Below are 12062 nucleotides of genomic sequence, written 5' to 3'. Positions count from 1 at the left end.
TTCTTTAGTTTAAGCAAATCTGAAGCATGTAAAAAAAAATTGTAGGGAGTAGAATAGAGACTGGGTTGATAGAAGGGTGCCTCAAAGGGCTGCCTTTTCCAGGGCTTTCATCTACGCTTATGCAACTGTCACAGTGAAGATTTCCGAGTGTGCTTAGTTGCAAAGCTGTGTGGGAGGGTGTAGAAAGCACCAGCATATTGAAAGAAACACATAGGAGCAGGGGAGACCAAGTCTGGGGAAAGCCAAGGTCATTAACATGTTGGTGTGGGCTCACCAGTGCCACCTTTTGGGTGGAAAGGGGCTTCAAGAGAGTTTGTGTTAGTAAGTCATTGACTTTTGCTTGTGGTGAAGGGAGAAACAGGGAGTGAGGTGCTTTGGACCAGCCCTGGCTCTTGTCCGAGGCTGCAGGTGTAGGGATGTGGTGTATTGTCACTTGTTACCCTCCTTTGAAAGGAAGGATTCTGCTTGGCCTGTGGAAATTAAGCATGATTCTGAAATACCTCGTGGGGAAAAGCAAAGGGCCTGGGGGGGCTCAGAGGGGACGAGGCTGCCCTAGGTGGGTTTGTGTTCCCCAGGGAGGAAAAGCTGGTCAGGGATGCTAAACCCGGTGGGCTGGGATGCCAGCAATCTTGGCAAAGCCCGATTTCGTGGCATTGCTGCCTCACAGAGCCAGGAGCCTGAAGTTATGAGAGGAAATTTCAGAACAATAAAGGGAAATCCTTTGCCTCCCATACATCCCAGGCTGGGAAATCCACCAGCGCAAGAAGCTGCAGCCTCAAATGCTGCTGCTGGGTTTGCTTTATAACCAATAAAAGAACTGAAGTAATTTGGCAAGGATTTGCTCTCAATGGGAATTCTGTTGGGGGCTAATGTTCACCACAGTCCTCTGCAAAGAAACGTCCCAGCCTGGCAGAGCGTGGCACAACCAGACAGGTTTCCCTTTGCTTCCGAATGTGTCGCAGCCAGAGAGGTGACGCTGGGCTTGATCAATCAGTCGCCGGCTTTGTTTGTCTACAGCTCAAAAAGGAGCTTTCTCTGCCTACAGCTCAAAAAGGAGCTTTCTCTACGGCTCAAAAAGGAGCACGAGAGTGCAAGGAATTCCCTGTGTCTGCGTGCGGGATGCTCTTATCGATGCAGGGTCGCTTTGCCTGGATCCCCCATCCCGCTTAGGCTGGGGCAGAGATGGGTTTCGTGTCGGGAGTGAGAGGGGAGAACCGGAGGAGAAAGAATCACAGAATCACTAGGTTGGAAAAGACCCACAGGATCATCGAGTCCAACCATTCCTATCACCGTGCCGGGAGCAGGGATGGAGGGGGCGGCCGCTGGGGTGATGTCAGGCTCGAGGAGGAGCCTCCGCCGCCTGCCCTCTTACTTTGGGGCTCCGGCACTTGGCCGCAGGCTGCTCCTGCTCCTCCTGCTGCTGCTGCCGCCCCCCCTTGCCCCCTCCGCTATGGGCTCCCCGCACTTTTAGAGCCGGGGCCTCTGCGCCGCCCCGCGGGCGGAGGGAGAGGGGGGGGGACACGGTGAATCCATTAAAAATCGCTATTGCCGCGGTTATTCGCTGCCCCGCTGCGGGCATGTGAAGAACCACGGCGCCCCCCCTTCCTCCCCCCCCCCCAATCCCCTCCATCCCCTTCCCCCCCTAGCGCCATGCCGGCAGCCTGCGCCCCGCTGCCGCTCCTGCTGCTGCTGCTGCTGCTGGGGCTGCTCCCGGCCGCCGGGTCGCTGCCCCTCGCTTCCAGCCGGCGCCTTCCTCCCCCTCCGCCTCCTCCTCCTCCGTCCCGGAGCCGCCTCGGCCGCCCTTGCTCGCCTCCAGCCGCGGGACACGCCGGCAGCCCCGGTGAGTGATGGGGATGGGGATGGGGATGGGGAAGGGTTTGGTCCCCGAAGCGGAGCGCGGGGGATGCTGGCATCGTCCTGAGTGCAACCCCCCACCCACTCCCTCTCCTTTTCTCACCTTGCCCAGGTAGAGGTTAAGTGGAGGAAGGTTTGGGATGGGGAATCGCGGGTGGGAATCTCGTGTCGTAGCCGCCTGGGCTGACTCGGAGGAGGCGAGCGGTGAGAACTTCACTGAGGAGCTCGAGGAAGGCTCTGGTGGGTACCAGGGACGCGTCTGCCCACCAAAATGCTTCCCAAGTGGGAAATTGGTGGCTCCCATAGGTGGTCAGCAGGATCCGAGTTGCCTGCAGCTCATCTCCAGATGTGTCCTCACTTCACCTTAGATGCCAACCCACATCCAAGTGTGGGGACAGATGCCATCAGCATCCCTCTCTCTCTCTTTCTCTCTCTTTCTCTTTCTCTCTCTTTCTCTCTCTTTCTCTCTCTTTCTCTCTCTCTCTTTCTCTCTCTCTCTTTCTCTCTCTCTCTTTCTCTTTCTCTATCTTTCTCTCTCTCTCTTTCTCTCTCTCTCTTTCTCTCTCTCTCTTTCTCTTTCTCTCTCTTTCTCTCTCTCTTTCTCTTTCTCTCTCTTTCTCTCTCTTTCTCTCTCTTTCTCTCTCTTTCTCTCTCTTTCTCTCTCTTTCTCTCTCTTTCTCTTTCTCTCTCTTTCTCTCTCTTTCTCTCTCTTTCTCTCTCTTTCTCTCTCTTTCTCTCTCTTTCTCTTTCTCTTTCTCTTTCTCTCTCTTTCTCTCTCTTTCTCTCTCTCTCTGTCACCTACAGACTGTCAGATTAGTCATATGTAAAGTTACATCTTTCCCTCGCACGCCACGTCTCACAGTATTCTTATCAGGTGTAATGACTCTCTTGGTACTTTACAAGCGATGCTGAATTTGGTTTCAGCACAGGGTAAACCACATCTTTCCCAGAACAAGCAGGGCTCGTTTCAAGTGTCATTCAGTAAACTGGTTCACTTGCTTGCTGAAGAAGACACATAGCTCTCAGGATGACTAATCCTTAATGAGTTTGGAAAGTGCTGTGTGTCTGCAGGTGGTATAAGGAAATCCAATACATCAGATCAGTCCTGTGTAGGCTTTGGGACTGAACGGCTGCCTGGGCTGGACTGTCAAAATTCATCTTTTAATTTCTGATGTGGAGAGAACGTCATGCTTTGCTACTTGGGATTAAGTTTACTTTCATAGAACTATTAAGTTTCATGCAATGTGACAAAACTACCGTTATAACGTTTTAGTTTGCTTCACAAACCCAAGGTGTATGCCTTTATAACATGTATCCACGCTAGACTATATGTATAGTTGGGGATATTGAATGGAATGTACCCTGCAATGGATTAGAAAGCTCCTAACTAACAGTGTTTGTGTGAGAGCAGCCTGGTGACTAGGGTCTGCACCGAAATGAAGGAGACTTGGGACTGTTCCCAGCTCAGCCACTTTGTACCACTCCAAGCATCAGTTTGCCCTCCAAGCTGGCAGAGAATAACACTGTTTTACCTGCTATCAGCCTCACCTGCTGTCAGCCTCGTGAAGATAAGATAAAATTTGCGACTTAACAGCAAAGTGCCTACCTATTATGTGATGAGAGCTGCACAAATTCCTCGGTGGACAGAAAAAAAAAATATTTAATTTCATCTCAGCTTTCAATCTGGCATCTTTTCCTGTGACCTTGATGACTCCTGAGAGTTAGCGGAGGAATGTGTTTCCTTTGTTAAGAGTCTGAAAAGCTCAAACTCTCTGTCCACATGCTGGAAAAGCCATTTGTGTGGCTACCAGGGCTGGGCTGCCAGCTCAGCAGCAGCTCTGCTGTGTGCAGCTTGTGCTCGGCAGGTACAGGTGCTCATGAATCATGTCATCCCCATCCATGAGGAACGGGGGATGTGTCGTGAAGGAGTGATAAATAGCGCCTGGAGTAGCTGGCTCCCTAGCAAACGGCACCATGAATTATTGCTGTGTCTTGACAGCCGCGATTCACTTGCTGTTAGTTACAGCTCTATGCTTGTCAGTCAAGGGAATTGTTTGGTGTTATGGGAGCGGGCTGATTGGATCTCCTGAATCACTCTTAGGTTGGGCTGTAGATGCTTGAGAAATCCCTGTTTTTCTCACCGCTGCTCCTGCCCCTCTGAGATGTTTTTTGCCTTTGAAACTGCTTGCTTGAAAACGGGGGGGTGCAAGGAGGGGGAGCATTTCTTGTGAACCCATCACTCTGGCACTACGTGGAAATGAAGATTACATCTCTGTTTGATGAGTCTGAGGTTAGGCGGCAAAAGCCCTTTCTCAGGCAATGGTTAGTGAGCAGATGGTGAGGCAGTGGGTGTAGAAATGGGGCTTTTGAGTCTTTCACAAAGCGTAGGGTGAGGGAGCGAAGCTGCCCTGCAGAGCCTCTCTGTCTTTCCCAGCTTGCCTGTGACTCGGACCACATCTGCTCCCCCTGCCAAACCCACCGTGGGCTTGTCTGCTGAAGAAATGAGGACAGATGGCTTTTGTGTGTTGGTTAAAGTACAGTCTGAACTCAGGGAAAGGAACAGAGGAAAAAAAAATAGGTGAAGTAGGAAGCAAGAAAACTGGTGACAATAAAGTTAAAGCATCATCAACCCCCCTCCATGAAATTCCTCCTGGCAACTGTTTTGCATGGGCACCAGGCGAGCTGATGGGCACCGTCTGCCACTGGCCTGGGTTGGACAGGGTTTGATTACAAGCACTGTCCTCCTGCAGCTCTCCTTATTTCACGTCTGTGACATGGGAATAATTCCAGGGGCACAACGGGACAGCAGAGATGGCACCAAACTCCCGTCAAATTCACTGCGGCTGGAGTCTTCCCCCTGTTCCTGCAACGCGTCTTTCCCCTTTACTTGTGACCGCACTGCCCAGCGCAGTGCAGGGCTGCCAGCAATGAGCTTGCTTTGAGAAGCTGATCTGCTTTTCTGCCATCTGCGTCTATCCTTTCTCCCTCTCTCCCGTGCCAGCTGCTGCCTTTCTTTGTAGCTTCCGTGGTGGGAGCCCTGGAAATAAGGTGTGAAATCACCCGAGAAGGAATCAGCTTAGCCTGCAGCAGAGATTTAGGCTGGCTACTAGAAGAAACTTTCAAACCCTCTTAGATGGGCAGAAAACTGCATTTATTTATGTTTTTTTTTTAACTTTTTATCTTTGAAACTTTCTGTGTGGAGAAGAAGCAAATTTGGGAGCGAGGGAAGAAGTTGATGAGGATGCTTGTTTGCACAAAAGTATGGTATTGACTCCAAACTTGCCTCAAATTTCACAGCGCGCATTTTGTAGCTCCTGGAGGACAGCAGTTCATCTCTCTGTGCAGTCACGGTGATGCAGAGACGTCTGAGATGCTGCTGTTTAGCTTTGATACAATTTCAGGTTACTGTAAGTGGTGCAGGAAGGATGCTTCCTCTGCCTGCAGCTCAGGGACAAGGCAGGCACCTCTGCACTGCTATCAATGGACCTGGAGGCTGCGTTTTTCTGTCTTTAGCATCTTTGCTACTCTTCTCTGTGAGCTGTAAGTGGGTTTCATTGGTGGGCTGCAAATGTGAAGTCCCTGGAGTTGTATAGATTTAGCTCTGCTTGTTTAGGGTATGCAATTTAAAGCAAAAAACCCCCCCAACAAACAAACCCACAAAAAACAAATCAAAGAACAGAAGGAAAAAAAAAATTCAGAAAGGGAAGGAGATAAGAGATCAGCTGCCCTACCCATTCCCCGTCCTGAGCCCCTGATGGTAACAAGGTTTATACGCTGACAGGTTGGGTTTTCATCAGTCTGTAAAAGCACTTTTTGTGGTATTTAGGTAGTAAATGAATACAGTCCAAGAGATAATTGTATAATCCAGCTGGCAGGGAGCACAGAGTGCTGCGTATTGATTTACACCTCCATGTGCAGCGAATGCGAGTGCTACACTGTGACCAGGGCACGGTGGGTAAGGGGATAGCTGTAGCTAAAGCCCCGTATTCGGCTTTCTGCAAAGTTTAATTTCCCAGTAGCAAACTCGCCGGAGCCAGCCTGTGCCCATTCAGCAGGCGTTAGCAGCGTGCTCTGCTCTAGCAGCCATCACCACTTCTGAGGCACAATTTAATTTAATTTAATTTAATTTTTTCCCATGGCTGGGAAGGAGATCAGTGGTTGCTGTCTTGTCTGTGGGGCTGATCCCCATCTTGGTGATGCAGGATTGCCTTCCTCAAGGAATATTCTTTTCGATAGCAAAATACTGATGAGTTTAGGAGTGTGAGGTTTCTCAGCCAACTTTCTTCTTTCACCCGATCTTACAGACTTCATTTTTTGGGCTGGCAGACAGAACCCCTCCATGACTGAGCTCCCAAGCTGTTCTGTGTGTTGCCTCCATCCCTTTTATCTGCACAGGGCATCTCACAGCAGCTGAGCATCATGTGGAGGCTAATGGCTCCGTCACCGTTGCATCTTTCAGAGGTGGCAGAGGGTTATGCTTGGGGGTGGTGGTGGTGACATGGTACCAGGCTAGAAAGGTAGTTGGTCTTGGTTCTAGTGCAAAACTCGAAGGGATGCTACCTTGGCTGGGACCGAGACTGTGCATCGCAAATGTAAAGCTGCTTCTTCAAACCCACAGTGTTTCAGGCAGTCCTACAAAAGGGATTTTGGGATGTTTCTGGGCTTTGCTCTGCCCCTGAGCTGCCCCTTGGGTGAAAGCAGGGACCAAAGCCCAACTGACTGTAGATGTGAGCTGGCTGCCCTGCTTGAATGCTACCACTGGGCAGCCCAGGCTCTGGAGCTGTGCACGGCTGCTGTGGGAGCTGCTTCTGGCCCTTCTCACTGCTCTTACCACACTGTATGGAAGTGGTAGCACTGAGGTCTCGGTAGCATCAGTCTGGTTGTGATGGTTTTGATGAAGTATTCATCCAAGTTAATGCCACCACCACCCCCCCTGAATAAAAACCTATTTAAATTAACAAGTTAATCAAGCCAATAAAAACTGTCAGTGTGGCAATAGTGTTTCAGTGCTGTGGTGTAGAGGCTAAGGCATCACTGAAGTCTGTGGCTCTTCTGGAGTTGCTGGAAAGACCCACTGGCCAGCACAGTGGGTTCTTTATTGATGGTAGTAGCTGCGTGCCATTTCCAAAATAAGGATGGATAGAAAGTGGTAGGACTTAGCAATAGGTGAGCCTGCTGCCTTTTTGCAGCAAAAAAATGTTGTCTTTCTGCCTGTGTCTGTGCTCCTGTGGGAAGGCAGAAGGAGGGTCAGTGTGCTGTGCCCAGTCTAGCTGCCGCCAACCACGCGTGGGGTGCTCAGGGCAGGGCTGCATCCTTCTAAATACCCTGCAGAAATGATCCAGGACTGGATGGATGGACTAGAAAAACAATGTAAATCCTCCAGATTCTAGCTTTGCTTCCCCATGTAGTTTTGAAGGATTTTCTCAGGTGGGAGGTGTGTGGAGGATCTGGGTGTCTCTGCACAGATGAACAGCATCCCTTTTGCCTGAGCTGGTTCCACTTGGAAAGAGGCATGGCCAGATTCTGGCACTCGTGGTGTCTTTCTGCTGTTGCAACAGTGCAAAGAAGCTTTCGGGGCATTTTCACCAGCCAGAGGGTCAGAACGTGCTCCAAGTGAATTAAAGGTTGGTTGTTCCTAATATTCCCCTGATAATGTCTGATACAAAATCCATAGTCTGCACCTCATGAGCAAGCTCATCATGAGGCCTTGATACCCCAGCCACAGGCCTGTTATTTACATTCGATTGAAGATGTAGGTCATACAATATGTTTTTGCTCTTTCCTGATTGACTGAGCATAAAAGGCAGAACCCAATTTTCAGTGGCAGCAGACCTGATTACAAATTCAAATTTGTATTTCTCTGAGCAGTTTTGGGACATTTGCATTGTAATTTGCTGTTTCTATAAATATTAGGGGTTTGTTTGCTGGGATATTCATCCAGAACAGATGCAAGAGGGCTACAAGCACAGGCTTGGTGAAAGAATGAAGTCTGTGGGTGCCTGTCAGGAGCAAATGGTTTTGTCACATCTGGCCGCCCTTCCCTCTCACCCTTTTCTGCACACATACAGCTGACACATGTACACCCATCACCGTATAGCTTTTAATGCCCTGGTGTTATACCATAATATCCTGCTGCTTCAGCAAAGGGCATGGTTCGTTTATGGCTCTTTGATTATGCAGAGTTCACATTCATCCTTTCAGGCTGAAATAATTTGCGGCTGAGGACAAGGAGAGAACTTTCCCACCCAAAAGGGAAATGATGTTGCATTATTGAGCGACCAGCCCAAGTAATAATATAATCTTAGAAAAATGCAGATCCCTTGAGTAAAGGAAGCTCTGTAAACTTCAGCTCCTCCAAGCTGTTAGTGTAGTTGTTGCCTGTGTTATAGTAACGCTGCTGTCAGACCCAGTCTATTGAAGTGCTCAGGAGAGAACAGGGGCAGAGGGGAGTAAGAACCAGTTCCTGCTTAAAATGAGGACCTCTTGTAGGATCTGCATACTGTGATGTTGATAATAGAGATTTTAGGATCTGGGGTCATATCACTTCTGTGCTGTTAATTTGTTTTTTATCTTAGCTGGGTGCTGGATGGGGTGACGGTCACCCCTGGTCCTGAAGAGCTTGGAGAAGGGGCAGGCAGAGCCAGGGTGAGTAGAGAGATGAACTGGAGGAAGGTAGAATGATGCGAGGTTTCTAGTCACTGGTGTGAAAAGTATGTTTGTGTAAAAAAAAGTAGGTGAGAAAGCAGCTCATGTTGTTTAGAGCTGTCAGTGTTTGGGCAAACCCATGCAAGGGAGACGTGATAAAGTTACTGTAATGTAACTTGTGATAAAGTGTCTGTAGTTTGCTGTCTTCTGCTCACCACAGGGTGGGTGGTGTTGGTGTGTGCCATGGTTTATTCTGGGCTCTGTGTGTTCTGAGCACGTATGGGTCCCATGGCCAAGGCATGGACTGGACTATGGGGACCCTCCTTGGTCTGTGTGCAGCAGCTGCACAAGTCGAATGCTCACTAGAGTCTTCTCTAGGAAAATGCTAGTCTTTATAAAACCTCTAGGAACTTGCTGTCTTGCAGGTCTCTGCCTTCCAGGTTAATTTGTTTCAGTGTAGACAAAGTTGTCTCAGGAGCTTTATCTCTTCAGAAGCCGGTATAAAATGCATGAAATATAAAAATATAACTTTAAAACCTCTTTCCCATAAGCAGGATGCTTATAGGAAATATCCTACGAGGTGTCATTGCCCCTGTGCTGCTGCCCCCAGTCCCTCACACGGCTTTAGATGAAGGTAAATCCCACTGCCTGTCCTCTGCACAGGATCTCGAGGAGGGTTACATCTGCTTCTGCATCTGCCATGCCCTTGACTTGGAGTCATTTGATAAATAGTTTTGCAGTTGGTTACTTAAGCATCTCCCGAGCTGCAGTCAGCATCTCAGCTGTGGGCGAGAGAGCACTGCTGCCAAAAGTCAGGAACTGTGTTGAGAGCCTCCTAAGATTTGGCTGTTTCCTTAAAACCCCTGGAGTTGTCATTACAGGAGAGTTGCTTAAGGGGGGAGAAAAAGAGCTTCTGACTGTCAAAGTGGTAGATAAAAACCCCTTGAAAACATGAGCTGTAAATCCAGGAGACACTCAAGAAAGCTACGTTGGCTGTATTTATTTAAAAATACCACTAGCTCAAAACTGAAGTCCAGATGCTTTTGAGTTCAGACAGAGGGGCCATTTCAGACACTCCTGCTTGGCAGGGCTTTGCCTGTGTATCTGCAGAAGAACTACAACCATCTTAATTGTCTTGTCCTGCTAGGAAAAGAGAGGGTGCGCAACGAAGTGCTGGGCAATGCAGCGGGAAAATTGGGGTCAAAGCCTGTTGTTTTCTGCCCAGCTGTCTGAATACCTCGTGCAACTGCCTTGACCTTGGCAGATTGACTGTCTGCTGGGAGAAGCAAGTTCCATCTGCCTTTTCATTCTTTGAAAGGATGTGAAGCTAGAAGGACTTTAAAAATTGCTTTCACAGGTCCTGCTGCAGGTCCTTCCCTTGGCACTTCTGTGTGAGCACCCTGTCTTGGGCTCCCAAGTCAGTGGTTGCAAAAATTCCTCTGGAAACGTCGTGACCTTTGCGGTTCTTTCCCCAGGCAAACATGAAGATGTTTGGGGGACCTTTTGCACAGTGGTTAGTTGGCAATGAGGATCTTGCCGCTGAGGTTTAGGAGAAAATACCCTTTTCTTTCAACCCTGAGCTAATTTATCTCTGTGATGAAAGCAGCTGGGAAAGGAGTGAGAAGGAATTTTAAGTGGTCTGATAGGAAGGCGTGCGAACTGTACATGAAGGGTTAGCTCAGCAGGGTTAATGGTTGTCCCAGGGGTGCAGCCCCAGCTGTGTCTCCCAGAGGACATTGTGTTGAACACACACATTGAGGGCATTTTTCTTAGCATTTTTCAGCATGCTACGATGGCAGCAATTTTAAAAGCTATTACAGGAATTGGTCTAACCTCTTGTCACTATAACCAGGCGGACATCGTTGTCATTTCTGCAGCCACTCTTAGATTCCCTCAGGGATCTGCAGACCATGTAAGAAACTCCGTACAGGAGTTTTGGACTGATGGGCAGGCCTTTGTGTTGCTGGTAGCAAAGGAGGGCTCTTTTTTTTCATGAAGAGTATGCTAAAGGCACATCTGCATCTGGAATGACAAGAAGAATTTGATCTATAGAGCACAATTATCCACGTCACCACTTGTTAGGATGCTGGCGTTAACACCCTTCCTCTTGTGGAAAATCTTTTAAGACCCAAGGACTGACATGAAACGTCACGCTCTGTTGAACTTCACTGAAGCAGGGATGAATCACGTTAAGTTGAAGATTTGACATCAATATATTATCAGTAAGATACCTTCTGTAATAGCCTAGCAGGAATGTACTGCTACCCACTCAGGGTGGCAAGATCTGATCTGGGGGGAGGACAGCACTTTTTGGAGCATGCATAAGTTGAGTGTAAGGGTTGAGTTTGGATAATTGAGGGGGTTTTCATTTGGTTTTGGTTTTGAGTGCTCTATAAAAGCAAAAGGCAGGTCTGGAAGGGATCTCAAGGTATCTTGGAAGGAATCTCAAGACGTCTCCCCTTGCAGGATCACCCCAGAATACGTTTATCTAACGCATTTTTAAAAATTACTCTAGAGAAGGGTTTCACAGCATCTCTGAATAGCTGCCCTGCTACATCCGTGCCATTATAGGTAAGAAAACACTTCCTTATCAGGGAAACTGTAGCACCCAGTAGTTAAACCTTCTGCAAAGAAATGCATCCCATACAAGTGGTAGCCCCTCTTGACCCTGCATAACTTGTAAGATCTCACAAACTGACAAGTTAAGGTAATTTAGCAATCTGGGGAGGTAACACAATAGGTAATTGAACTAATTTCTACCCCTGTGATGGGAATGAATTTCCAGGAGTAGAAACATCAGCGAACCAACTGTGGATGATTTGCTTTCCTTGTCAATTGGAATCAAAGACCCTGATTGTGGAGCATAATACTGCCCTTGTAATGCAGCCTTTATCTTTGTGCTGGAGCTGGGCATAATTGTATCTGTGTCTGGAGGGACAAGGAGAAGGGTTTCAGTAGCTGGTGCTCACAAAGGCATCTTTAGAAAGCTACTTACCCCTGGTACAAGCTTGGAAGAGCTCAAAGGAAAATACTCCTGAGTAGCTTTAGGAATTTGAACAGTCACCATTGTTTGATTCGGATTCAGTTACAGGACTAACATCTAAATGTTAATTCTTTTTGGGACATTTCTCAGCTCTTTCAGCAAATACAGAATGAGGCTGCAGTATTAGATTGGCAGCCAACCCTGGAGATAAAAGCCCTTTGAAAGGATGTTTCTTAGGAGGGAAACTTAATCTGAGACTGCAGAATAATTGTGAAGACTACAGTCTTTTCTGAGGGTCAAGGAGGAAATATGATGTGTGAAGAAGTTCAAATGAGGACCAGGAGGTTTCTGACCTGGGGAATGGGAGTACGAGCAATTTTATAGCCTCCAAGAATGGTCCATACCATAAAGACAGAGGTCCTCATAATCCTGTCCTGTAGATGGCTGGTACGCCTGGAGATAGAATCATAGAATCATCAGGTTGGAAGAGAGTCACTGGATCATCAAGCCCAACCATTCCTATCGATCACAAGATCCTACAGTGCTGGGTAAGCTGTGTCAGATGCTGGGTTAAGGCTGA

General features: G+C 48.3%; 1 protein-coding gene across 3 annotated transcripts in view; it reads left to right on the top strand.

Annotated features, from left to right (window-relative positions):
* The first annotated feature begins 1635 nt into the window (after positions 1 to 1635).
* HEG1 (heart development protein with EGF like domains 1) overlaps positions 1636 to 12062 on the top strand; it is a 53233-nt gene continuing 42806 nt past the window's right edge. For all 3 annotated transcript variants that reach the window (XR_011337755.1, XM_069861488.1, XM_069861487.1), the window contains exon 1: positions 1636 to 1840. Coding sequence is in view for 2 of the 3 variants with exons in the window: in XM_069861488.1 (XP_069717589.1) it covers positions 1651 to 1840 (190 nt within the window). In the remaining variant the exon portion in view is untranslated. The remainder of the gene's footprint in view (positions 1841 to 12062) is intronic.

Source organism: Phaenicophaeus curvirostris, chromosome 7, assembly GCF_032191515.1.
Source record: "Phaenicophaeus curvirostris isolate KB17595 chromosome 7, BPBGC_Pcur_1.0, whole genome shotgun sequence".
In the NCBI taxonomy this organism is placed as follows: Eukaryota; Metazoa; Chordata; class Aves; order Cuculiformes; family Cuculidae; genus Phaenicophaeus; species Phaenicophaeus curvirostris.
Note: the sequence above shows the minus strand (reverse complement) of the source record. Positions and strands in the feature narration are given on the sequence as shown.